General features: G+C 42.2%; 2 protein-coding genes across 6 annotated transcripts in view; one reads left to right on the forward strand and one right to left on the reverse strand.

The window, feature by feature from the left end:
- Positions 1-103, reverse strand: part of wdr25 (WD repeat domain 25) — a 97,748-nt gene extending 97,645 nt beyond the window's left edge. For all 3 annotated transcript variants that reach the window (XM_038776875.1, XM_038776849.1, XM_038776883.1), the window contains exon 1: positions 27-103. The gene's annotated coding sequence lies outside the window, so the exon portion shown is untranslated. The remainder of the gene's footprint in view (positions 1-26) is intronic.
- Positions 86-26,825, forward strand: LOC119953073 (tryptophan--tRNA ligase, cytoplasmic). Of its 3 annotated transcripts, none has more exons than XM_038776893.1 (11): positions 86-286; positions 462-591; positions 6,148-6,361; positions 7,809-7,917; positions 9,637-9,756; positions 10,570-10,752; positions 11,963-12,063; positions 14,251-14,363; positions 18,006-18,179; positions 18,480-18,620; positions 21,857-26,825. In XM_038776893.1, exons 2-11 carry the CDS (start codon positions 499-501, stop codon positions 22,013-22,015), a joined length of 1,407 nt encoding a protein of 468 aa, XP_038632821.1. In that variant the 5' UTR covers positions 86-286; positions 462-498; the 3' UTR covers positions 22,016-26,825. The 3 variants fall into 3 exon arrangements, with proteins under 3 accessions (XP_038632821.1, XP_038632830.1, XP_038632839.1); XM_038776902.1 differs by having other exon boundaries at positions 232-352; XM_038776911.1 differs by lacking the exon at positions 86-286 and adding an exon at positions 331-349.
- The last annotated feature ends 350 nt before the right edge of the window (positions 26,826-27,175 follow it).

A 27,175-nucleotide genomic window follows, 5' to 3' on the forward strand; every position in this document is an offset into this window, starting at 1 on the left:
TGCAAAGGTTAAATCAAAAAACCCACCAACTTCCGGTCCCGCCTCCTGTCCGCTCCAGATCCTGCTTCCCCCGGCAACGACCGGATTGACATATGGTTCCGGGTGTCAGTGCGGCTCCTCCAAGCGTCCGCTCCAACTTGTCCGCAGAAACGTTTCATAAAATTTTCGCATCGCGGAGGCAGCGAGGGCGTGGCGGGGAAGAGCAACCCGCATCGTGGTTCTTTCGGAGCGGGGCGACGGAGCGTGTAGACCGCCGCACCTGCACCTTTCTGATGCAATCGGGACTGTAAGTGAAGAGCTGGAAGCCGGCCGGGGGTTATCGGAAGGGGGAGGGCGTTCCGCCGCCGCAGCGGTGAGTGAGTGAGGGGACCAGGAACCCCCCTCCCCCGTGAGGAGGGGGCCTGGGTCTGTGACCATGAACCTCTGGCAGCCCTTAACAACTATACCTGTCTTATTCACAGGTCCAAATATTGAGTGTCAGCTCTTCCTGACTGTGAAATGTCTTCATCATCAACCCCCATGGAGTTATATGCGAAAGTGGCTGTCCAAGGGGATGCTGTCCGATTGCTAAAGTCAAACAAAGCAACAAAGGTGAAATATCTGCATTGTATTAATGCATAAAGTTAATAAACGCCTGTGTAAATCTGGCTAGGATTTTAAATTGGCCTGCAAACCTTTTCATTTTTATAAAGAGGATTAAAGAAATGTGAAATATTCATAAATTTATAAGAAACTGTTTATTGTTCATTTTAGCTTTTTTTTCTCAAAAACAATTGTTTTTAAAGTACATTTTTAAAATATGAATACATGGAGCATTATTCTCTCGTGCCATATTGTCACACCAAAACTAATTATTTGTGCCCTGACAGCCTAATTAATCACCACAAAGACACATAAAAAAGTAAATGTTCTTTTAAAAATAGTTTAAGAAATCGCACATTTTAGAGTAAAGCACCAGGGACCTGGGTTTGATTCCAGCCTTAGGTGAGTTTGCACTTTCTTCCCTTGTCCACACAGGTTTCCTCTCTGAGTGCTGTGGTTTTCTTCCATAGTCCCATGATGTGCGGGTTAGGTGGATTGGCCACGTTCAATGCGCAGGGTTATTTGGATTGGGGAGGGGGGGGGACTGGGCCTAGTGCTCTCTTGAGGGTCGGTGCAGACGTGATGGCCTCCTTCTGCACTAAAGAGATTCTATGGATTATGTACGTTATGGCGCAGCACAGTACAGTTGTTAGCACAGTTGCTTCACCGCTCCAGGGTCCCAGGTTCGATTCCCGGCTTGGGTCACACTGTCTGTGCGGAGTCTGCGGGTTCTCCCCGTGTCTGCATGGGTTTACTCCGGGTGCTCCGCATTTCTTCCCACAGTCCAAAGATGTGCAGGTTAGGTGGATTGGCCATGCTAAATTGCCCGTAGTGTCCAAAAATGTAGGGCAGGGTTACGGGGATAGGGTGGAGATATGGGCTTAAATGGGCTCTTTCCAAGGGGCGGTGCAGACTCGATGGGCCGATTGGCTCCTTCTGCACTGTAAATTCTATGATGCTATAAGAGTCCACTAGAAGTATGCAATTCTAGTTGTAGAAGGTTACAACATAGAAGGAGGTCATAACTTCCCCTCGCTTTGGCACTCGATACCTTTGTTTATAAAGCTCAAGGTTCCATATGCCTTATTTTAAAAAATATGTTTATTAAGGCTTTATAAATAAACATCAAATAAAACGACAACCAAGATAAGAAATATAACAAACAGGAGAACTCCGCATAACTCAATAAATAGCCAACAATCGCAACCCGCCCTCCCTACCATACCCCCACCCTCTCTTTTCATATGCCTTATTAACCATTCTCTTAATCTGCCCTGCCACCTTCAACCTCTGTACACATACCTCCAGGATCCTCTGCTCCTGCACCCTCTTAAAAAATTTATATTGCTGTTCCTCATTCTTCCTATCAAAATGCATGATTTCACACATCTCTGCATTAAATTTCATCTGCAATGTGTCTATCCTCCTCCCACCAGTCTGCCTATGACTTTGTGAAGTCTACCACTGTCATCCTCATTGTTCGCAATTTTCAAAGTTTTGTGTCATCTGCATATTTTGAAATTGTACCCTGCACACCTAGGTCTAGGTGATTAGTATAGATGAAGAAAAACCTTAATATTGACCTCCAGAGCCCCTCTGCATATATTCACCCAGTTCAATGAACAACAGTTTCCCACTACTCACCCTGTCACTCACTCACTTAGCCTAACGTTGCATCTATACAGCCATTGTCCCATGGCTTCAACTTTGCTGACAAGTCTGTTATGTGTCTTTTTATAAATGCCTTTTGGGCATCATGTGCACCACATCATTACCCTCGTATACCTTCTCTCTTGTATCATTTTAACTCAATCGAGTAGTTAAACATGGTTTACCCTTTGTTACGGACGCTTAGTCAGCTCTCAACAGTGGCCAAGAGACTGAACCAGAAACAGAAGTTTTTTTAGCTAACTTTCGCAAAGGATATAAAGTATATATTAACATCATTCACTTTTGAAAGTTTTCCCCCCCCAATTAAGGGGCCATTTAGCATGCCCAATCCACTTATACTGCACATCTTTGGGCTGTGGGAGTGAGACGGCACGGTGGCACAGTGGTTAACACTGCTGTCTCACAGCGCCACGGACCTGGGTTCAATTACGGCCTTGGGAGACTGTGTGGAGTTTGCAAGTTCTCCCTGTGTCTGCGTGGGTTTCCTCCGGGTGCTCCGATTTCCTCCCACAGTCCAAAGATGTGCAGGTTAGGTGGTTTGGCCATGCTAAATTGGCACTTCATTGTCCAGGGATGTGCAGGTTAGGTTAAAGGGTAAAAGCAGGGTGGGTAGGTGAGTAGACCTACGTAGAGTGTTTGAAGGGTTATTGCAGACTCGATGGGCCGAATGCCCTGTTTCTGCACTGTAGGGATTTTCTGATATTCTGTGATAATGAGACTCACGCAGACACTTGGGGTTATTATTATGTGCAAACTCCACACGGACAGTGGCCCGGGGCCGGGATCGAACCCGGGTCCTTGGCACTATGAGGCAGCAGGACTAACCACCGGGCCGACCCCTTCGACATCGTTCTCATCAAACCTTGTTTAAACATGTCCCTTCTAAATATTTGAGGGGCCAGACAGGGGTGTCCCAAAGAACAATAGATCTGGGGCATCCTGTGTATTCCCACTAATGAGTTTAAGTTTGACTGGGACAATGTAACTCGGCCGGGTGTGAACGTGTCCCTCTGACTCTGTGCTATCAGGATTTTTTTCCCCTCAGTCTGTTTAACCCCTAAATTGCCTGTTACGTAGGGGTCTCGTGTCTGGACCCAATTTCCTAATATCTTCTCGCGTAACACCATAATACATATGTACAGACTTGATGGGCTGAATGGCCTTCTGCACTGTAGGGATTTTGTGAACGAAATCTTTGTGTGTGATATGTGCTGGCTTTTCTGAATTAATCCATATTTGTTTAAGTGACTGTTAATTTTCCCCTGGATTATTGTTGCTAAAAGCTATCCCATCACTGGTTGTTGTATATTCGGAGTTTATCCTTGCATCCTTTTTTGACAAACATTGTAACTTTAGCAATTGGAAGACTATGGCCTGTGCTGCAATTCCTCTTTTACTTTCCTCAGTATCCTAGGTGTATCTATTCTGGTCCTGGTTACTTTAATAACTTTTAAGTCCCAGCAGCGTTTTTAGTAACCTTGCAATTTTTATTAATCTGGGTGACTGTGTGGAGTTTGCACATTCTTCCCATGTTTGCGTGGATGTCCTCCAGGTGTCACCCACAGTCCAAAAATGTGCAGATGGGGTTTCGGGGATGGGGGATTGGTACTAAGTAGGGTGCTCTTTCAGAGGGTTTGTGCAGACCCGGTGGCCCAAATGTTCTCCTGCATTGTAGGGATTCTATGATTCTACCTCCTTTTTCACTTGATTTTGACAGTACCATCTTCCTTGGTAAAGGCAAATGCAAAGTACTTTGGCTATGCCCTATGCCTCCACGTATAATCCCTATTTTGTTTCCTTTTCAACCTCACCCCTTAATCTTTAATAGTTATATGTCTGTAGAAGGCACTTGGATTTCTTTCTGTATTAGCTGCCAGATTCTTCTCATACTGATTTATCTTTGCTGCTCTATTTTCTTTTTCACTTACCCTCAGAACTTTCTATATTTAGCCTTGTATTATCAATCTGTGACAAACCTGGGTTCGGATCCCGGCCCTGGGTCACTGTCTGTGTGAAGTTTGCACATTCTTCCCGTGTCTGCATGGATTTCACCCCCACAATCCAAAGATTTGCAAGTTCGGTGGATTGGCCATGCTAAATTGCCCCTTAATTAAATTAAAGGCAATTAAGTTAAACTCTCCCTAATAACACTCGCACATTGCCCTGCAAGGACAGCTCTTTTCAGGTGTAATCCTGTCTGGCCTGTATAGGTCCCACCTCCTCCAGAACCAACACCAATGCCCAAAAATCTAAAGCCCACCTATGTGCACCATCTCTTCAGCCATACATTCAGCAAATCTATTCTCCTATTTCTATATTTGCTAATCTGTGGCATTTGGAATACTTTGGAGAATACTACCATTAAGGTCCCGCTTGCTGGTTTATTTTCGTTTCTCTAACACCTACAGGACCTTCTCCCACTATCTGATAAAAGACCACAATTCTGAAATGTTAATTCTGTTTCTCGCTCCACAGATGCTGCCAGCCCTTTATTAACATAATTTCTTTTAACTAGAAGATCAGAATATAAAATATTTTTATTCAGGTCATTTTCCAATATGCACCACACTCATTCAACTTTATACAATTTTCATAATAAACCATAAACCCACTCCATGTGCCCACTTTTTTGTGCAAACCCCCCCCAACCAACCTCCCCCTTTCTACTTCCCCTCCCCCTCCTCATTTGCTGACTATTACCAATTCTTGAAGGAGGAAATAAACAGTTTCCACCTCGAATAGAAACCCTCCTCTGGCCCCCTAATGACGTGCTTCATTTTCTCCAGATGTAAAAATTCCGATAGATCCTCCACCCAAGTCGTTGGCTCCCGTATCTGCCTCCCCAGCAGAAGCTTTTGTGGTATTTGTTAACCAAGGTTAATAGTGTTAGAGGGGAAGTGTGTGCTACAATTTTTTTTAAACGTAAGAAAATTGTGCTTCCACTCCTTTTAAGATAGTTTAATGACTTTTGTTTCATTATTTGTGCATGGAACAGTTCAAGCTCACTTCTAACATAGCCAGTCTTGCCTCATTCCGGAACAGTGGCATTCAGTGGCAAACCAAACAAGATTTTGGTCTCCTACAACAAACATAAGACCATAGATATAGGAGGAGAATTAGGCCATTCGGCCTATTGCGTCTGCTCCGCCATTCGATCATGGCTGATATGTTTCTCATCCCCATTCTCCTGCCTTCTTTCCATAATAATCTGTAAAACTGGTTCAGGGCAGATTCTGGAGTGTATGGGAAATAATTACTGAAGGTTACTTTGGATGATCATATTGAGAATGTCTCTACTACTGTGGTAGAAATGAATACAATATGATTAGTGTGCTTGTATGTTTTATGAACTTGAATTGTTTTAAAAATGTGCACCATATACTAGCAGTCAAAGTTGCTGTACTGTAAAAAAGGGCAGGATTTTCTCCTGGACTTCGGAACTCCTCCATCATGGTGAAATGAGAGTCAGAATCCTGCACTATGTGACTTTCCAGCTCCACTGTGTGTGGGGGCGGGGGGTGGGAGGGTAAAGTTGGGTGGAGTTGAGCCTCTTTTATTATTGTGACAGCACACACCACCCTCTGACCACATTTTAAAAATATTAATTCCTGACTGAAATATGAGTGTCACTATGAAGCTGAGTATTCATTGCCCATCCTTTTTTAATATATTTTATGGCTTAATTAATTTCCTTTTAAAAGCACTTTGAGAGCATTCTACAGCTGCAGAGCAGAGGCCTGGAATAAGTCACCTGTTAATCTTGCTGGCTGCCTAATAATCTGGAGTTTTGGAAGATAAAAGGGAGGGTGTAAATAACTAAAGGAATGTGGATAATCCACAACCCTTTCTTTCATTTTAATTGTTTCATTTTGCAAACTACCACTTTTTCTGCAGGAAGAAATTGATGCGGCAGTAAAGGAACTGTTGGCACTGAAACTAGATTATCAAACGTTGACAGGCCAGGAGTACAAGGTTGGTATTCCTCCCTCTAACAGCACACCAGTTAATAGTAATAGCCTGGCTGTTGAAGAAGATGATGGTGACTATGTGGATCCATGGACTGTGCAGACATCCAATGCCAAAGGGGTGGACTATGACAAATTGATTGGTGAATATCCCTCTCCTTTAATTGTTCTGATTATAGGAAGTGATCTAAATTTGTACATTTTCATACTGTGGAATGAATGTTAGCTTTATGCATTACTTCAAAACTAAGATGCAATAGAATAACATGAATAACAAAGGCTTTAGTAAAAATCAAATAGGAATGATTGTGTAGTCATTGGGTTACTTTACTCATAATTCAGAGAGTAAGTTTGAGAATTTGAATTCCGCTTAGGAAAAAAATGGTATCAATAAAAGTGACAGTGAAGTTATTGGCAACTAAGGTTCACTGATGAGAAAGAAATTTACCGTCTTTACCCTTGAGGCTGAGATATAATTCCAATCCCGTACCATGTGGTTTAATCTTAAACTGCTCTCGAGATTGGCCTAGCAAATCAATCAGTTACATCAAACTGCTGCAAATCCTATTAGCATTCCAGGAACACTTTCACCACAAAAGTGGTAGTGGTTGAAGAAGATGTACCTCAACCACTTTCTCAGGAAAATTATGTATGGACAATAAATGTCAGCTTTGACTGCAATGTTCACAATTTGGAATTATATTTTTATATCATTTTTTAAAAAAAAGAAAGACCTGCTTTTGTATATTGCCTTCATGATCTGAAAGCACTTTATAACCAAATGAGTATTTTTGAAGTGTATTCATTGTTTTAATGTAGGAAATACAGCAAGTTCCCACAAACAGCAATATGATAACAAGCAAATAATCTATTTTTGTGGTGTTGATTGAGAAATAAATATTGGCCAGGACACAGGAGGAGGGAACGGCGCCACTGTTCTTAAGGATAGTGCAGTTGGATCTTTTACATTCATTGGAGAGGTCAGACAGTGCCTTGGTTTAACGTCTGAGCTGAAAGACTGCACCTCCGACAGTGCAGCACTTGCCTGCTGGAGAGTCAGCATTAATTTTGTGCTTGAGTGGGACTTGAACCCACACCATTTGACTAAGAGGCGAAGGTGCTACCAACTCAGCTAGAGCTGACACTGTGTAGGTATGACTGACTAGGAACCAACTATTTGGTGTAAACCCAAACCATTGATAAACTTGTAAAGACGAATGAAGTGAAAAATGGATGGTTTCTTCAAAGTATACTTTGAGGAGAAAATAATACAGGACAACATGTATTTATTTATATGCAGTTTAAAAGCAAATCCTCAGGCACTTTACTTGCAATGCAGGTACTATTGTTGCCATAGCACTGTTAAACGTGACACTTGTGCTGGGGGTATCTGTTGTGCCCCTTGTGATCTCTAACTTGTAGCTTCGTTGCAGATATACCCAGAGCTGAAAAATCATATTAATCCTTTAATCTTTCATTGTAAGTTGGATAAGAAGTATAATGGTTTAATATTTCCTCAGTTTGTGTTACAATGCCTGTGATTCTGTACTTCACTAATCTTGTAACTGAACACCTCTTTGTTCTTTACAGTTCGGTTTGGAAGCAACAAAATTGATCAGGAGTTGATTAACCGAATAGAACAAGCCACTGGTCAAAAAGCTCATCATTTTCTCCGCAGAGGCATCTTCTTCTCTCATCGGTTGGTAAAGCTTTATTTCTTTATACCTGTAATGTATGATACTTCAGTGCACATGACTTATTCCCAACAATTGAACTTTCCTTTTAGGTTGTTGCTAAAGCAACTGGTATATCTTAAATTTGCCTGTACTGTAGTTTGTTACGTTCTGAACTAGACTGTTTTAGAATCATCTTTTCACTATTTGGTGTCCTGTTCTGAATTACTGAGACAGAAGGTAAAAATAGTAATACTTCAATATGACATGTTGCATGTTCCCCACCCTATTAACTGCCATCCTCCCTCATTTGACAATTGTTATAAACTGCCATCAAACAAAAAAGTTACTTAGTAAATAGCATTTTTAGGGTCCTTTCAGCATCATCTGAAGGTATATAGTTAACCACTTATACTTTGAACATATCTAAAACAAAACTTTTTTGCTTTGCCACTGAATGTTTGCATCAAAGTGTAAAGATTTCAACTCACTAAAAATTTCATATGAAAATAAGTGAATCTAAGTCTGTGATGGGCAATCTAGGCTAGTGAGGGGGCCACATGTGTTGCCCTCCTTCATCTCAATGGGCTGCAAGATTGAAATTGGGCTTGTTCATTAACTATGACCCCATGGGCAGCACAGTAGGACAGTGGGTAGCACTGTTGCTTCACAACTCCAGGGTCCCAGGTTCGATTCACACTTAGGTCACTGTCTGTGTGGAGTCTGCAGATTCTCCCTGTGTGGGTTTCCTCCCACATGTCCCAAAAGACGTGCTGTTAGGTAATTTGGATATTCTGAATTCTCCCTCTGTGTACCTAAACAGGTGGCGGAATGTGGTGATTAGGGGTTTTTCGTACTAACTTCACTGCAGTGTTAATGTAAGCCTACTTGTGACGATAAAAGATTGTTATTATGAATAAGATTAAATATGTTTAATACATGGCAAATATTTCATAAGCTATAAAAAAATGCTGAATCATATATAACTATCATCAACTTTAAATGGTAAAAACAAAAGAATTATTTACACTTTGGACACAGAGCTTTCATAGTCAATGTGTAAAATCGGGGCTGCACAGTGGCGCAGTGGGTTAGCCCTGCTGCCTCACAACGCCGAGGTCCCAGGTTCGATCTCGGCTCTGGGTTACTGTCCATGTGGAGTTTGCACATTCTCCCTGTGTTTGCGTGGGTTTCGCCCCCACAACCCAAAGATGTGCAGACTAGGTGAATTGGCCACCCTAAAATTGCCCCTTAATTGGAAAAAATGAATTGGGTATTTTAAATTTATTTTTAAAAAATGTTGTGAGCAATCAGCATGCACCTCTCTTCACTTGCCCTTGCTTTACGTGCGTATCACTTCAGTCATGCCGGTACGGTGGGAAAAGATCTACATGGGGATGGGAATCAACGGAATGTTGCAACCCTGCACATGGGTGACGGTCAACAAAACATCTCATGGCCTCATTCAGAACCCATATGGTCGCATGTGGGTGCCAGTCTGCAATTTGCCCACCACTGATTCAAGCAATAGTTTAGTAAAATACTCTAATTTTGCTGTTAGTAAAATGCCATTCAATTGGAGTGTATTTTAATTATTAACTAAAGATACATGGAATTATTAGAAAATTTATTTGAAAATTGGTTTGTTTTGTGATTTCCCAACACCAGAAAACTGGCCATGACATTGGAAATATGTGTTGAAAAGTATTTTTGAAGTTGTATTTCCGACTATTCGTTTTTCATAGGGATGTGCACCAGATCCTTGATGCTTTTGAAACAAAAAAATCATTCTACCTGTATACAGGGCGTGGTCCTTCATCAGAAGCTATGCATATGGGCCACCTTATTCCATTCATCTTCACAAAGTAAGTTTGGATAATACTTGTGCAAATACAGATATACACTAAGAGAGCACCCCCTATATATGTTTCTTAACTTCATTGGACTCACTTTAACTTGATAACATTTGCATTAAAACGGTAGCCTTGCTTGCTTATTAATGCCAATGCTTTGCCCGCTGACAGCTTTACCAGGGGCTTAGCACTAGGCAACCAAGCGTCTGCCTGTTTGGTGAACATATGACCCCAGTTATTATCTTAAGATTTTTGTGGGACCAGGAGGAGCATGACTAGATTTGATGTCAGCTGGATGGTTTCCATGCTGCAGAATAACAACACCAGCGCTGCGTTAAGAGGCGAGGTGTTCATTTGGCACCTGCATTTTGTCGGTTCTGTTAAATGAGACCAGGGCCTCAATTTGGCTCCGCCCTCTTCACTGACAGAACTGATATTCTCTACCTGCTGGCCACTGAAAAGCTTAATCGACCTTGGCTTGAGAGCTTAAAATGATGTTTTATAAACATGTGCACAGGAAAGATTATTCGGGAATCTACTAGCTTTGTGAGGATACTACGTGTAGAATTTGCAAGCTCATTCTCCATCCAGCAGTCTGCTGGCTTGGTCATGACCCATCAGTTTACAAGTAAAATACTTGCATGGTGCTTTTTAAAGAGATGTGCAGTGTAGGCTTTAAGTTTTTTTTTGGTAGTTACTGCCCATTTGAAATGCTTTCCCAGCTGACTTAAAATTTCAGGCCAGTGAAGTCAAGTTCTACTGTTGATTCTATTTTCCTAATGAAAATGATTTAACTTTTTCATGCCTATATATTCTATTAAATAGGTGGCTCCAAGATGTTTTTGATGTACCTCTTGTAGTTCAGCTGACCGATGATGAGAAATACTTGTGGAAAGACATAACACTGGAACAGGCTTATAAGTATACTATTGAGAATACCAAAGACATCATTGCTTGTGGCTTTGATGTGAATAAAACATTCATCTTCTCCGATCTGGATTATATAGGGTATGTTCATTGCAGTATTTGATTTTGATCTAAATATATGAGGTATAGTAGTAATGGTTGGTAATCTACAGAGAAATGTTTAGTATGGAGTGTAGGGTAGACTAATTCAGAATATATGTACGTTATAATGCAGCCAGTCTTTTGTGTTTGGGTACTGAAATTATTAACACTACTGAAAATAAAATAATGTAGAATGCTGGTTTATTTCTGGAGATTAGTCCTCTGCAGTGTGCTGTGTTTTAAGTAACAGTGCAGCTTCCGTCCTCACCCCAACTTGGCACAGAGTGAAAAGCTGCCATAATGTCTAGCCTTGATTCCTAAAGACAAAACATAACACATAGAACACCATAAGCCGTAAGGGAAAAACAAATAGTGCACTCTCTGTACTTACAAACTTGGCTAGGGAACAAATACCTTCCCAAGCTGCTATTTGCCATTGGTTAACTTGATAATCTGTTAGAGATATTGCTGAGTGGTGAGCATGATATGTCTATAGCAGAGGAGGAAGCAACTGTACAGGGGAAAATGCCCAAAATGAAGATAGTTTTCTAAACTGTAAATAATGATTTGAAAAACCTGAGAAGACTTTTACTTTAAAAGGATAATTGAAGTGAATCAGGCAAGCTCTGCTTATTCCTGCCAAATTATTAATAACTGCAGTGCTCCCAGCAATACATGCAAAGAGAAAAGACACCCAGTTTGGGCTAAATTTGTTCCTAATACAATAAATATTGAGTACTAATAAAGCATTAAAGTGACTAAAATTTATTTTCTATTAAAATTCCAATGAATTGAAATCCACACCAAAGTATGAGTCAGTTATGCTGCAATTTATGACATATATGGCCTCCTTTGCTCCTGTGCACCAGTACCCCAGCCTTATCTGGTTGATGGGATAGGCTGGCCGCCTGCTCCCAAACCTCTGGTCTACCAGCATTGTACAACAGCAGGCTTCTTGGAAATATGTGAGGTCCGATCTTCTTTTTCAGTGCCTCTTCACCATCTGACTCCATGGCACAGTGTACTGGGCAAGAGAATGTACTGCTAAGATACACAACACTACCCTACCCCACATAGTCTGATAGATTATAACATCAACATTACAGTTGTGATGACTTTAGAACTGAGCTTGTTTAACTATAAATCAAGTGATTTTTTATTTCACCCCTGTTCTGCAAAGTGTAATGTTTCAATTCTGTTCTGGTTGCAGACAGAGTCAAGGATTCTATCAGAATGTGGTTAAAATCCAGAAACATGTCACTTTTAATCAAGTGAAGGGGATCTTTGGCTTTGGAGATAGTGACTGTATAGGTAAGATTAATAGTGCTGATTTCCAAAATGTAGTTGAAAGTTTGACCGTGTGTACTGAAACCATCATTCTCACGTAATCTTCAGTAAGTTCATTTGCACCTGCCCTGTGGTCCCATCAACATCTCAATTGTTTTATTGTGATTTCACCAAACTTTATCAGATGATTCCTACGGGCAGACTTGTGGCCCTTTTGGTAGCCACTAAAGTAGAAACTACTGCATAGCCCCATGAACAGACTTGAGACCTCCGAGTTTAAAATCTTTATTCGACTTTACCAAGCTCTCATCATCAATCAGCCATGAAAATGTTTTTAATTTTCGCAAGAACCTTGGATGGGATTCTCTGTTAGCCGACGCCAAAATCGGGAAATGTGATTTGGCGGGGAATAGTTTCCGGTGCCAAAATGGCAGCAGGCGCTGATTTGACACCGAATCGCGATTCTCCGTCACCTCGAAAACGGCGTCAATGCGTTTCACGACGTACGTACAGTAGAGACCCTTTGTATATCATTAGCGGGCCTGACCTGGTACTCTCCAGGGCCTCTGCGATTCTCCACCTCCGATGGGCCGAGTTCCCGACAGCATGGTTCACTTGTGCTTTTAAAATCGTGAAACTGGCATGGCGGCTGCTGAGGGAGAGAGAGAGAGAGACGATGTGGAAAGTGTCCAACATCGCCGTAGTTTACTGATAATTGTGTCGCTGGCCGATGGGCTTCTGCCAGGGCAGGGGGGAATAGTGGGAGGTGGGCAGGAGGTAGGCTGTGGGGTCAGGGTGGACGGACATTGCCGCAGCAGGCATAACAGCCATGCAGTTGCGCACATTGCTCACTTTGTACCTGGTGCTACGGGACATATAGGTGTCCCTACAGGGCACACCCCTGGGTGTCCTCTGGCCCCAGATGACCCATCAGCCGTATGGGCGCACTCCAGCACAACCAGTGCCATTGGTTTTTGGATAAGTGTGTGTAGAGAGTGTAATGTGTATGTGTGGCTGCAGCTTGTCAGCCCCCTGAGTGCCAATCATGGACCTGGCGTATCCCCCACCATTTTTCAGTTGAATCAATTGTGTTCCAACCGGCACCGGTGCTAGCCCCTCAGCGGTAGTGGAATCAGTCCAGGTGTGGCGCCAGTTTTTCAGTCGTAGAAGCCCAAGGATTCTCTGTTGGCGTCAACACTTGAGGCGGATTCTTCGGAAACTCCGGTGCAAAGCAGTGCCGTGAACCACTCCGGCGTCATGCCGCCCCGAAGGTGCGGAATCCTCCACACCTTCGGGGCTAGGCCGGCGCCGGAGTGGTTTGCAACGCGCCAGCCGGCATGGAACGGGCTTGGCGCCATGCCAACCAGCGCCGAAGGGCCTCCGCCGGCTGGCACGCATTGGCGCATGCACGGGAGCGCCAGCGTGTACTGGCGTGATCCCAGCGCATGCGCAGGGGGGGTTCATCTCCGCGCCGGCCATCGCAGACTGGTACACCAGCTGGCGTGGAGGAATAGAGTGCCCCCACGGCACAGGCCTGCCTGCGGATCGGTGAGCTCCGATCGCGGGCCAGGCCACCATAGGGGTACCCTCCCCGGGCCAGATACCCCCCGAGGACCCCGGAGGACGCCCGCGGAGCCAGGTCCCGCTGGTAAGTACCTGTTGTAACATACACCGGCGGGACCCACTGAAAACAGGCGGCCACTTGGCCCATCATGGGCTGGGTGGGCTGCTGCCAGCGACCGGCACGGCACGATTTCCACCCCTACCAAATCCCCGGCGCCGCAGAATTCGGCAGCCGGCGTGGGCGGGATTCACTCTTTTTCCCCCCCCCCCCCCGGCGATTCTCCGACCTGGCGGGGGTCGGAGAATCCCACCTTTAGTCTCACACATGGAGATTCCCACCCCTTATCTTCCATAATTAAGCAATGAGCATTCCATTAATTATCTCCGATTAAACCAATTTGAACGGAGAACAACTACTACATTGTGTCAAGGGAAAGTTTAATATTTAAGCTGTACTATTAACATAGAATCATGTGTTATAGTGATGTAAATAGACATAACCTGTGGTCTTTGAGGTATATTAGTGTAACAAATATCACATTTTATAGTAAACATCTAACTCTAACTTTGTTAATCACTTACGGTGTTTGACTGTTCTTGTTAAATAATGTATTTTTAAAATTCTAACACCGTATTTTTAATTGACAGGAAAGATCAGTTTCCCTGCTATCCAGGCTGCTCCATCATTCAGCACCTCATTTCCACAAATCTTTAATGGCCAAAAGGATATTCAATGTCTCATTCCCTGTGCTATTGACCAGGTCAGAGCTAAGTGCTAACCAAAGGAAATACATGTGCTTGAAATGTGTCACACCTTTGAATTATAATTATTAATTATATTCAAGTTGAAGCAATGTGGTACATGTTATATTCCTCAATGAGTAATTTTCATTGTCCAGTTTCTGTAGTCTAAGAGCTCAGAGGACAGACAGTACCACAACAAAAGTGACAACTCAGTTGCACCATTTAGTCATACTCTCCCAGTGTAATAGTATCCATCTATCCTTCACCCAACACCACCAAAACCAAATCTGGTTATTTATCTTTTGTGTGATCTTGCTGTGCACAATTGACTCCACATTTTCCTACATTAACATTGACTGCATTTCAAAAGTACTCAATGCCCTGAGGCCATGGAAAGGTGCTACATAAATGTAAATGATTTTAGATGTTTGGGAGAGCAGCCTGAAAATGGCTTTCTGTTTTGCATAGTGTTTCATGTGGAGGAACCTGTCAATTGTCTGACAAATCAAACAACAATATGACTGAACTCAACAGTTGATAGTCTAGCCATCACCATATAGTGGCTGGGAGATGGTGTAAGAGGGAGGCATTCGGATTCCTGAGTCATTGGGATCGATTCTGGGGAAAGATGGGACCTGCACAAGCTGGACAGATTGCACCCCAGCAGGACCAGGACCAATATTCTTGCCTTGCAGGGGCATTTGCTAATGCTGTTGAGGGTTTAAACCAGAGTAAGAGAAGGATTGGAAGTTGACCAGTGAAACGGGTGAAGGTAACAAAAACAGAAGTGAAAGACAGCAGATTCAGCCTCATAGTATTACAGCACAGAAAGAGACCCTTGGCCCATCATGTCTTTGCCGGCCATCAAACGCTCATCTATTCTAATCTCATGTCCCAGCACTTGGTCCAAAGCCTTGTATGCTCCGGCATTTCAAATTCTCATCTAAATGCTTCTTAAATGTTGTGAAGGTTCCTGCCTCGACCTCCCTCACTGGTAGGGTTTTTCATGATTACCACCACGCTCTGGGTGAAAATGTTTTTCCCCAAATCCTCTCTAAATCTCCTGCTCCATCCCTTAAATCTATGCCCTTTGGTTATTGACCCCTCTACTAAAAGGAAAAAATATTTCTATCCAGCCTATCTATATTTCTCATACTTTTGTGCACCACAGTGAGATCCCCCCCACCCCCACCGACATCTCTGCTGTAAGGAAAACAACCCCAGCCTATCCTAGCTGAAACGCTCCAGCTCAGCCAACATCCAGGTGAATCTCCTCTGCACCCTTTCTATGCAATTACATTGTTCCTATATTGTGACCAGAACTGCACCCAGTACTCCAGCTGTGGCCTAACGAACATTTTATATAGCTCCATCATAACCCCTCTGCTCTTACATTCTATGCCTTGGCTAATAAAGCCAAGTATCTCCTATGCCTTCTAACCACCTTGTCTAGCTGTTCTGTTGCCTTCAGGGATCTGTGCACCCCAAGGTCCCTCCGGTCCTCTGTGCTTCCTAGTATCCTACTGTTCATTGTATACTCCCTTGCCTTGTTAGTCCTTCCAAATTGTATTACCTCCTGCTTTTCAGGGTTAAATTCCATTTGCCACTGTTCTGTCCATTTGACCAACCTGTCTATATCCCCCTGTAATCAAAGGCTTTCCACTCCACTATTTACCACAACAATTATCGTGTCATCTGTGAACTTACTGATCATACCTCCCACATTCACATCTAGATCGTTAATGCGTGCTACAAACAGCAAGGGAGACAGCACTGATACCTCCAGTACACCACTGGTCACTGGCTTCCAGTCACAAAAGAAACCTTCGACAATTACCCTCTGCCTCTTGCCACTAAGCCAATTTTGGATCCAATTTGCCAAATTGCCCTGGATCCCATTGGCTCTTACCTTCTTGATCAGTCTCTCGTGCAAGACCTTGTCAAAAGCCTTACTGAAGTTCATGTAGACTACATCACCGTTCATTGTGGTAGAAAGCAAAAGCGGAAGGCAAAGGAAACCAGGGCTAGCAGAAAATAGGGTCATTGTACAAAAACTATGTTTATAAATGTAAAAAAACAAGTCTAAAGGCACTGCGTCTGAATGCATGGCGAATTCGTAATGAGGTAGATGAATTAACAGCACGAATCAATATCCATGGGTATGATATGATTGCGATTACGGAGACATGGCTGCAGGGTGACCATGGCTGAGAACTGAATGTCCAAGGGTATTCTATATTTGGGAAGGACAGACAAAAAGGGAAAGGAGGTGAGGTGGAGTCGCTAGCAAAGAATGAAATCCGTGCAAGAGTGAGAGAGGATATTTGCTTGGAAAATCTTGATGTAGAATTAGTCTGGGTGGAGCTAAGAAGCAGCAATGGGTGGAAACCATTAGTGTGAGTTATCTATATGCCTCCAGTAGTAGTAGGGTAGGGGATACATTAAACAGAAAATTCAAATGCATGTAACAAGGGTGCTGTAGAATTCATGGGGAACTTTAATCTACATATAAATTATGCAAATCAAATTAGCAACGATACTGTGGCAGATGAATTCCTGGAGTGTGTATGTTCTTCCTGCCCAAACATTCCAAATCGCACTTTTTTCTTTGGAATGATTTCCATTTGTTTGCCCACCTGATTAGTCAATTAGGGTTCGAGTACTAAGCCATGTAGGGCACCACAGGAAATGACCTTCCAGTCAATAAAAATAACCGTCTACCATAATGCTTTGCTTCCTGCCACTATTTTGGATTGGACCCAAATCGCCATGGATCCCTTAAGTAGTAGACTGCCATGTAGAACTTTGTCAAAGCCTTGGGAAAGTCCATGTTGACTACATCAAATGTGCTACCCTTGGTGACAGTCCCTATGACCACCTCAAACATTCAGTCAAGTTAGTCAGTAATGACGTTCCTTAGCAAATCCATGCAAATTGTCCATGATGTAATCCATGCTTTTCTATATGGTGATTCATATTGTGCCTTAGAATTTTTTCCAATCATTTGCTCACCACTAAGATTAGACTGGCTCGCCTATAATTACTTGGGCTACCCTTTTCTTTTTAAACAGTGGTATAATATATTTTTTTCACAACTAAGAGAGGATTTAGCATGGTCAATCCACCTACTCTGCACAGGGAGAATGTGCAAACTCCACACGGACAGTGATCCAGGCTGGGACTGACCTCGGCGTCATGAGGCAACAGTGCTAACCACTAGGCCACTGTGAGAATGGTATAATATTAGCAGTTCTCCAGCATCATGCCTGTAGCCAGGTAACACTGGAAAATAATGGTCAGAGTTTCCACTATTTATTATCTTGTTTCCCTTGGCAATCCAGGATGCATTTTCTCTGAACCTGATGATTTATCCATTTTCAAGGATGCTAAGCACTTTATTTTTCATTTTTGTTCTCCCTCTGCTTTCACCTCTGCCTCTTGGCTCTGGTCCCACTCCTGCTGTTGCACTCCAGCCTCGAGTTGCTGCTTCTTTTATCCTCTGGTCTCACTGTTGACACTGCTTCTCTCTTTCAAAGTTTATTTTTTATCATGTGCCTGTAGTTGCTTAAATTTGATTGTAGTTAATGTTCCACAGTCGAAGATTAGCTTTGAGAGCAAAACCTCAATTCTGTTTAACCACGTGTATTACTTCTACGTAGGACCCATATTTTCGGATGACCAGGGATGTTGCTCCAAGGATTGGCTATCCAAAACCAGCGTTGTTGCATTCCGTCTTCTTCCCTGCTCTGCAAGGAGCACAAACAAAGATGAGTGCCAGTGATGCCAATTCATCCATCTTCCTCACAGATACACCAAAGCAAATCAAAACAAAGGTAATGTTCACCATATGTCAAGTAAGTAAGATGGAAATTTGCTCCTTTATTTGGTGGTCAAAACAGTGGCTCTTATTTATTGCATATAGTAAGAAGTCTTACAACACCAGCTTAAAGCCCAACAGGTTGATTTGGAGTCACTAGCTTTCGTCAGGTGAGTTGTTGCATATAAGCAAGGTTTAGTCCAAATATGTTTTGTAATATTATTCTTTGAAGGTATGTGTCAACAATATCTTTTTTTCAAAGTAAACTATTACCTGTGCATTGATGTATTTAATTTAACTATATTTTTCCCCTCAGGTCAACAAGCATGCTTTTTCAGGTGGTAAGGATACTATTGAAGAACACCAACAGTATGGTGGGAATTGTGAAGTGGACGTATCTTACATGTATTTGACCTTTTTTCTCGAAGATGATGAGAAACTGGAAAAGATAAAACAGGTCAGTGGAATTGATCTAATTTTTAAAAATGATTTAAGCACTTTTGTTTTACCTCCATCCCCAGCACTCTGACCTGGTCTAAATTAAAACACAGAGCCTCACAAATAAAACATTGGCAAATGGACAAACTGATGAGAAGGTTTAATAAATGGCTGAAAGAATGGTATGGGGGGGGCAGGGCTTTCAATTCATGGAGCACTAGCACCTGTACTGGCTAAAGAGAGAGCTGTTCCATTGGGATGGGCTCCATGTGAACCATAATGAGGTTAGTGTTCTGGTGAATTGCGCAACCAGGGTAGTAGATAGGGTTTTAAACTAATGAATTGGTTGTGGGAGGAGGATTCGGGAATAGTAAATTCAAAAGCAATTGTATGAATGTCGAGGCTCGAAAACAAGATGGCTATTTGGATCAAATTAAACAGACTAGGTCAGGAAGAGATTTGGAGCTTAACAAAGTTTATAGGGCATTCGTCACCAAAGTGACATCAAGGGAAATAGAAATGAATTAATAGAACAGATAGCAATAAATAGGTTTAGAGGGTGTCACTGTGGTTATCACTGCTGCCGCACGGCACCGAGGACCCGGGTTCGATCTCGGCCCTGGGTCACTGTTCGTGTGGAGTTTGCACATTCTCCCCGAGTCTGCACGAGTCTTACCCCCACAACCCAATTGACCCTTAATTGGAAAAAAAAATCATTTCATTTAATAGCAATTATGGAAACGTGGTAATAGAGTGACCAACATTGGACGCTAAAGATTCCAGGCTACTTGACTTTCGGAAGAGGAAGCCAAATACAAATGGGAGGCTAGTGATAGTCCTGATAATAAAGGATGGATAAAAACAGCAGAAAGGAAAAAGATCTTAGTTCAGAAAATCAAGATGTGGGATTCATTTAGGCAGAACTAAAAAGCAACACGGGAGAAAACAGTGGTGAAAGTAAGTAATGGCCCCTAACAGTAGTTGTCATTGCCACGTATAGTATAAATGATGAGATTAGAGGTGCATGTAACAAGGCTGATGCCACCATCGGAGGGGACTTTAATCTCCAAGTAGACAGGGAAAGACAAATTTGCAGTAATAGTATGGAGGATAAGTTCAAAGAATAGATTCAGAATATAGTTTTCTAAATCATTATTCTGTTTGGAAACGGGCTGTTTTCGACTTAGCTTTTTGCACCAAGGCAGGGTTAATTAATAGCCTTGTAGTAAAGGAATCTCTTGGTAAGTGTGATCAGTTGGTAGAATTTTATGTTGAGTTTAGTGGGATTTTAGTTGAGTCCAAAACTAGAATATTGGGCGGGATTCTCTCACCACGGGGCCAGGACGGAGAATCGCCGTGACCAGCTCAAATCGAGCCATGCCGCCCGCATGTTTTTTTCATGTGACAATGTAACATAAAGTTATCCACTACGGTAGGTAAATTAGAAAAGCAAAATCTTGTCATAAATGGCGAGAGGGGGGGAAAATGTTGGTGTTCCAAGGAAGTTTGGTGTCCTTGTATCCAAATCACAGCAAGCAATTAGGAAAGCAAATGGTATCTTTATTACAAAAGAATTGGAGTACTAGAGTAAAGAGGTATTCATAAAATGGAGTACATTGTGCAGATTTTGGCCTCCTTCCCCAAGGATGGATACAATTTAGAGGGAGTACAACAAAGGTTCACTACATAGACTCCTGAATGGGCGATTGGTGCATGAATGGAATGGAATAGACTAGACCCATAACTGCAGAGTTTGGAAAATAAGTGATCTCTTTTGAAATATATATAATCCTCAAGGGGCTTGACAGCGTGGCTGCTGGGAGGATGTTCCTCCTGATTGAAGAATCTAGAGTTCAAAATCTCAGATTAAGAGAGTCAGTCAATCAGCACTGAGATAAGAAGTTTCTTCTATCAAAGAGGTGTGAATCTTTGGATTGCATAGCTGTGAATGCTCAATAATTGAGCATGTTCAAGACAGATTTTTGGATACGAATGGAGTGGGTACAGTGTGGAAAAGTGGAGTGAGATAGAAGATCCGATATTGTGGAACAGCCTTGAACGGACTATTCCTGCCCCTGTTTCTAAGACCTACGGTATTAAGAATCAACGTTCAACTTGTCAAACAAATACAGTAACGCCATCAACAAAGACACTAGATGTTGAACTATATTGCCAACACAGTACAATAAAAGCCAAAGGAGTCCATGATCATATTTTATCAACTATATGCAGCCACATCGCTTAGCCCGAGCTCAAAGAACAGTAACCTCGCTTACCCCTAGCGCAAAGAACAGCCACGTCGCTTAGCCCTGGCGCAAGGAACAGCCATGTCACTTAGCCCTGGCGCAAGGAACAGCCATGTCACTTAGCCCTGGCGCAAGAAACAGCCACATCCCTTAGCCCTGGCGGAAGGAACAGCCACATCGCTTACCCCTAGCACAAAGAACAGTGACATCGCTTAGCCCTGGAGCAAAGAACAGTGACATCGCCTAGCCCTGGCGCAAGGAACAGCCATGTCACTTGGCCCTGGCACAAAGAACAATGACATTGCTCAGCCATGTCGCTTACCCATAGCGCAAAGAACAATCACGTCGATTCGCCTTGACACAGAACAGCATCGTCGCTTATCCCTGGCGCAAAGAACAGCCATGTGGCTTAGCCATGGCGCAAAGAACAGCCACGTTGCATAGCCCTAGCGCAAAGAACAACCATGTTGATTCACCTTGACGCAAAGAACAGCATCATCGCTTAGCCTTGGTGCAAAGTGCCGCCACGTCCCTTACTCCTAGCTTCAGTAGTTTTAAGTTTTTTTTTAAATTAATTTAGAGTAGCCAATTATTGTTTTTTTTCCCAATTGAGGGACAATTTTTGCATGGCCAATCCACCTACCATGCACATTTTTGGGTTGTAGGGGGTGAAACACACGCAGATACGGGGGGAATGTGCAAACTCCAAACAGACAGTAACCTGGGTCCTTGGCGCCGAAGGCAGCAGTGCCGCCCCAGTAGTTTTAAGTTCTGAAAACTGACAAAACGCTGGCTTTTCATTTAGGAAGGAAGTATTAGCAATGTTATTTTGTAGAGGTGTTGGAGGAGAAAATCTTACATTTAAACCAGAAGGAATTGGATGCTGCAAGGGAAAGGCTGAGATCTTTCTGGATGGATGAATTAAGATGAATTGAATGACCTTCCTTATCCATAATTATCTTAGTAATTTTAATACATATTGATTACTTTTATGAATTCCTTTATTTAGGATTATTCAAGTGGAAAACTCCTTACAGGAGAGCTGAAGAAGATACTTATTGAAACACTGCAGCCTATCATCGCAGCACACCAAGCACGACGCAAGCAGGTGACCGACGAAATGGTGAAACAGTTCATGACTCCCCGGAAACTGGCGTTTAACTTTTAATGACGGTTTCAGAATTAAGGAAGCTCTATGTAAAGAATCAAGTGAATTTTCATTCATCAGAATCTTAACATTATGCTGAAGTTGTGTAACATTATTATGGAAGAATGTTTTAGAATATGTTAATAAATGTCACTCCATTATAACCAATTATTTCCAGAGGAACAGTGATAGGTGTCTTGATCACTTGTGTTGTACATGAATGGTTTTGGTTTGCCCTACCGCAGATTCATACATGCATAATTAATAGTTTTCATAGAGTATTTCATGGTTCAAAAGATTACAATTTGGCACCTAAGTTATGGATCAGAAAAGATGTCTGAAATCGGGATTTTAAGTCAATACCATTACCTTAGCTTGTTTAACGGATTATTTTAAAATGAGCAATATCACAAATTCCCAGTCTGTAAATATTTGTATTCTACAGAGTTTTCACATTGGTTCCTTTGAAAAAGTGTGTTACAATTGTACGACAGGCATGCATGTCTGGAATCTGATTTATACGGCACCATTTCTTCCATCCCGTTTACCAAAAATGTTACCGTTGTAGATACTTACAATTCCATCTTTCAATAGGCCTCTAATCCATTCTGTCTATGCATTACTGCACACTGGAAAATCTCAAAATTGTGCAGGGAAAGCAAATTTACAGCCCCTGGAAATTGTATAATGAATTGTATGAAAATAGGGAAAGTGCAAGTGAGTGTGACTAACTGGATTGCTCTTCAAAAGAGCCAGTGCAGTCGCCATTGACCGAATGGTCGTCTTCTGTATTATTCTATGATTCTACTTTTTAAACAATTTTCTTATAAAGGAAAAGTAGATCTAATTTGTTTGTGTATGACTTCATAGACTACTTATTCTTAGTTTTAACCATTTTTTAAAAATGATGTTGAACGATATGAAGGCAAGTTATCGTATATTAATTCTCAGGATATAGGTAGCACCAGCAACACCAATGTTTAATCCTGAACACGTGTTGCCCTTGGAAAAAGTAGTGGTGAGCTGTCTTCCTTACTTGCTGTGTTCCACATGGTGAAGATGCTCCCACAATGCTGTTGGGTAGGGAGTTGTAGGATTTTGGTCCAATGACGATGACATTTGGCAATATATGTCCAAGTCAGGATGGTGCATGACTTGGGGAACTTGAAGGTGATGGTTTTCTTATGCACTTGCTGCCCTTGTCCTTCTAGGTGGTCATGCGTTTGGGAAGTGAGATCAAAGAAGCCTTTGATAGGTACCAAACTCTGCCACCACAGTCCTCTGGTAGTTGAAGAAGTAGAGGTTTAAGATCATAAATGGGAGTTTGATCAAGTGGACAGCTTTGTCCTGGATGCTGTTGCGTTGCTCGAGTGTGTAAGCTGCACCCATCAAGGCAGGTTCAAAGTATTTCATCACTCTTGACTGGTAGATTGTAGGTGGTGGAAGGGCTTGGAGTCGGGAAGGACGATGGTGTTGAGGGTGATGGATAAGGAGTTGAGTAACTCGCCACTGAATATACCCAGCCTATGGACTTGCTCTAGTAGCCATGTCATTTAGGTATCAGGAAGAAGAGGTAGTTTTAAGAATCTATGTTTGTATTGTTGAATACTAGAAAAATTGTATAGATTTAAGTGAGTTGAATTTAATGTTTCTGTGTAAGAAAGGATAAAAACTCTAGTTCGATTCATGTTAAACAACGGTGTTTGCATGTTTGGAGGGTTTTGGTTTCATTTTATTGTGCTTGGGGTTCTGACATGAAAAGTAAACAAGAGCTTGGAGAAAGAATGAGCTGTTACTTAGCAACCAGGGGCCACCTTTAAGGAAATACCTTGTGAGTTGTGTGTAACTGAACCCAGAGCAGAAGGAACTCAGAAGCTAGAGAGAGAATAGTCCTCTCATTTATGCCGGAAACAGAAGCTGAACAACGGAGTAATGGATAAGAATGCAAGTCCCAGAGAGGCGAGAGGACAGTTTGTTTTAGAAACCAGGGAATGTAAAGAGAAATTCCAGGAAGTTTGAAGTCAAAGGAACTGAAATTGAAATGGGGTACAATTGATTGGAGTTAAAGTCACAGCTAAAATGTGCTGACCTGGCAAAGTTGGTTAATGAGAAGCCGGAGAGATTTTTAGTAATCCTAAATGTTGGTGATATCTTAACTACAGCCTGAGGGATAAAAGTTAAATCAATTTGTGGCAGATTCCCTGCGAGATTGTGCGAAAGTTTAAAAGCTCGAGATTATTCAAAACAAAAGAATATTGAAAGGAAATTTGTAAATCCTGAAAGAGTATCCTTGCTGGAAACAGATGAGGGAAGACATTGTTTGAAAGAAGATTCTAAGGCTGGCTTTTTCCAAGAGTGGAGTTCAGAAACACTCGGGTGGATGCCGGGGTCCGGTGAGATCAGTTGACTCACAGCATAATAATTTTTTTTTTTTAAATTTAGTACCCAATCTTTTTTTTCCCAATTAAAGGGCAATTTAGCTTGGCCAATCCACCTATCCTGCACAACTTTTTGGGTTGTGGGTGTGAGACCCAAACAGACGGGGGAGAATGTGAAAAATCCACACGGACAGTGACCCAGGGCTGGGATCGAACCTTGGTTCTTGGTGACGTGAGGCAGCAAGGCTAACCACTTCGCCACTGTGCCACTCACAGTGTAATAATCAACTGGGGAGATTGAGGAGAAATCTACAGATGTTCGATTGAGTAGCATCTACAACTAGGGTTCAGAGTGAGGTATGTCTGACCACAGCATGTCAGATTACAGGGACTGTGTATTTACTGAGAAAATTATAGCATAAGATATATTTTGTAACTTGTGTTATCTTTGAAATCTGTGTACATTTGCGAAGATGGGGTGAAGGAGTATTGCATTATAGTTAAACATGTGATGTTTAAATGTATTTTTTTCCATTGTTGAAAAATAATTGGCAGTCCTGTGACTGTTCACCCACGTTTTCTAAACAAAAGTTTTTTTTCCGTCCAGGAGTAACATCAACTGCGATCATAAAGTATGCAAAAGCAAAATACTGCATATGCTGGAATCTGAATAACATAATATTTATGTGGTGCTGTTCCACTTCAGTTTCTGGCCAATGGTAACCCCGCTGGATATTGTTGGTGGAGAATTGAGTGACAGTAATATGTTTATATGTCAAGTTGACACGGTTAGATTTTCCCACTTCCTCCACCTCCATCACCTCTGTTCTGATGATGCCACTGTCAAAAATGGCACTTCTTTTTTCTTAACCAAAGTTTCCCCCTCATGTGGTTGACAGGGCACGCATCCAGGCTCGACCCATTTCTCACACTTCTGCCCTTCCCCCATCTTCTCCCTCCCATAACCATGATAGGGTCCCCCTTGTCCTCACTTCTCACCACACCGGCCTCTGCATTCAAAAAAATCATTCTCCATCAGTTGCCAACTCGAGCGCGATGCCAGCACGAAACACATTTTTCCTAACCCCCCCCCACCAGCATTCCGCAGTGGTGGCTCCCTCCATGACACCTGATCCACTTCAACTCTCCATCCCCTTACCATGGCACCTTCCCATGCAACCGCGGAAGATACAAGAAGCCCTTCACCTCCTCCCTCCTCGGTGTTCAGGGCCCCAAGCACTCCTTTAACATGAAGCAATGTTTCACTTGCACCTACTTTCATTTTAACCATATTTAATATATCCCCAAAACATTTTTTGTCTCCCTGCAAAATCCTTCCATCCTCTCACCCACTGAGCCATCTGTCACTTCTTGAGTTTTGCTACATCTTTGTTACAATCTTTCGTAGCTCACACCAATTACTGGCCTACTCTATTCCACCTCCTCTTGTACAATATACAATCCACCATATCTGCTCCCTTTCTTTAGCTCTGAAGAATCATACAGACTCAAAACGTTATCCCTGTTTTTTCTCCCTACCTGCCAGACCTGCAGAAATTTTCCAATGTTCTCGGGTTTTGTTAGATTCTCTTTTTGGAGATGGTTATTGCCAGGACCTTGTTGGGCACAATTAAGATTGTTAAAGCCACTAATTGGCCTTAGCCTGGATTTTGTCCTCGTCCCGCTTCATGTGGATTGCTTCATTATCTGAAGAATTGCAAATGGAGCAAAATCCTGTGCAATCATCAGTGAAGAGTCCCACTTCTGATCTTGTGGAAGGAAGTGACGACCAAGTTCCCCAAGATGCTACGCTGGGAACTTTTTCAAAGATGCCCTGGGACTAATATGATTAATCTTCAATAGCAACAGCCATCTTCCTTTTGAGTAACATTTGACTCCAGCCATTAGAGAGTATTTCTCCACACACCACCCTCCCCCACCCCTTCAAGTCCTAAACACAATCTGAATTTGCATCGAGGACTGAGTTGGACACCGATCTATAACTAATATCATGTTATTGGCCAACGTGCAATATAGTACGATTAGCACTACCACAAGTATGGTGCTGTCATTTACCATAATTCTTGATATAAATTGCAAGATTGAATCTGTAACAACAGTAATCCTAATTGTATATAATCATCATTTTCTGAATTTTGTTTAATTTGATGAGATGTAATATTCAAGATTACCATATGAACACAGCAATGTAAAGTTTATTATTCAGATAGCATGGTTGGCTTCTAATGTTTAAGTTGTAACTTTTGATTAAGAGCTTAAAAACGTTCTTTGCATAGCAGACTGGTTGTGGTATCAGACAGTTCTGCCTTCCTTCATGATGGGTTTCATCTCTGCTGTATGCAGTGAGTCATTGCGGTCAAAAAACTTTTCTTGTTCTCAGTCCGTTACATTGTATTTTCTTTGGTTGCTATATTGTAAATTCTGCTTGGAGACATGTGTGTTTGAATTATTTATCTAAAATCCTTTAGAAACAGTCTAACATTGTTAAATATTAACCCTCCCACCCCCGTTTTTTTCCAACACCACAGTTAGGTGAACAATGCCTGATTACAAACTACTATAGGGAGTCCCACTTCAGAGACCCTGATCGATCATCTGTCATCGATTCAGCTCTGTAAATTACTTTCACAGACACAGATTGGAAACTTCAATTGTGAGATTTTAGTTACATTTACTAAACCTTCATTCATAATTCATTTATTTGATCCTTACTTCTCCTAAAGTATATATCAGCAGGAAGGAAGATACGGTAACGTTCTCGCAAGGTCCCTTGTTACGGATT

The sequence above is a fragment of the Scyliorhinus canicula genome, chromosome 2 (genome assembly GCF_902713615.1).
Source record: "Scyliorhinus canicula chromosome 2, sScyCan1.1, whole genome shotgun sequence".
NCBI classification, from domain to species: domain Eukaryota; kingdom Metazoa; phylum Chordata; class Chondrichthyes; order Carcharhiniformes; family Scyliorhinidae; genus Scyliorhinus; species Scyliorhinus canicula.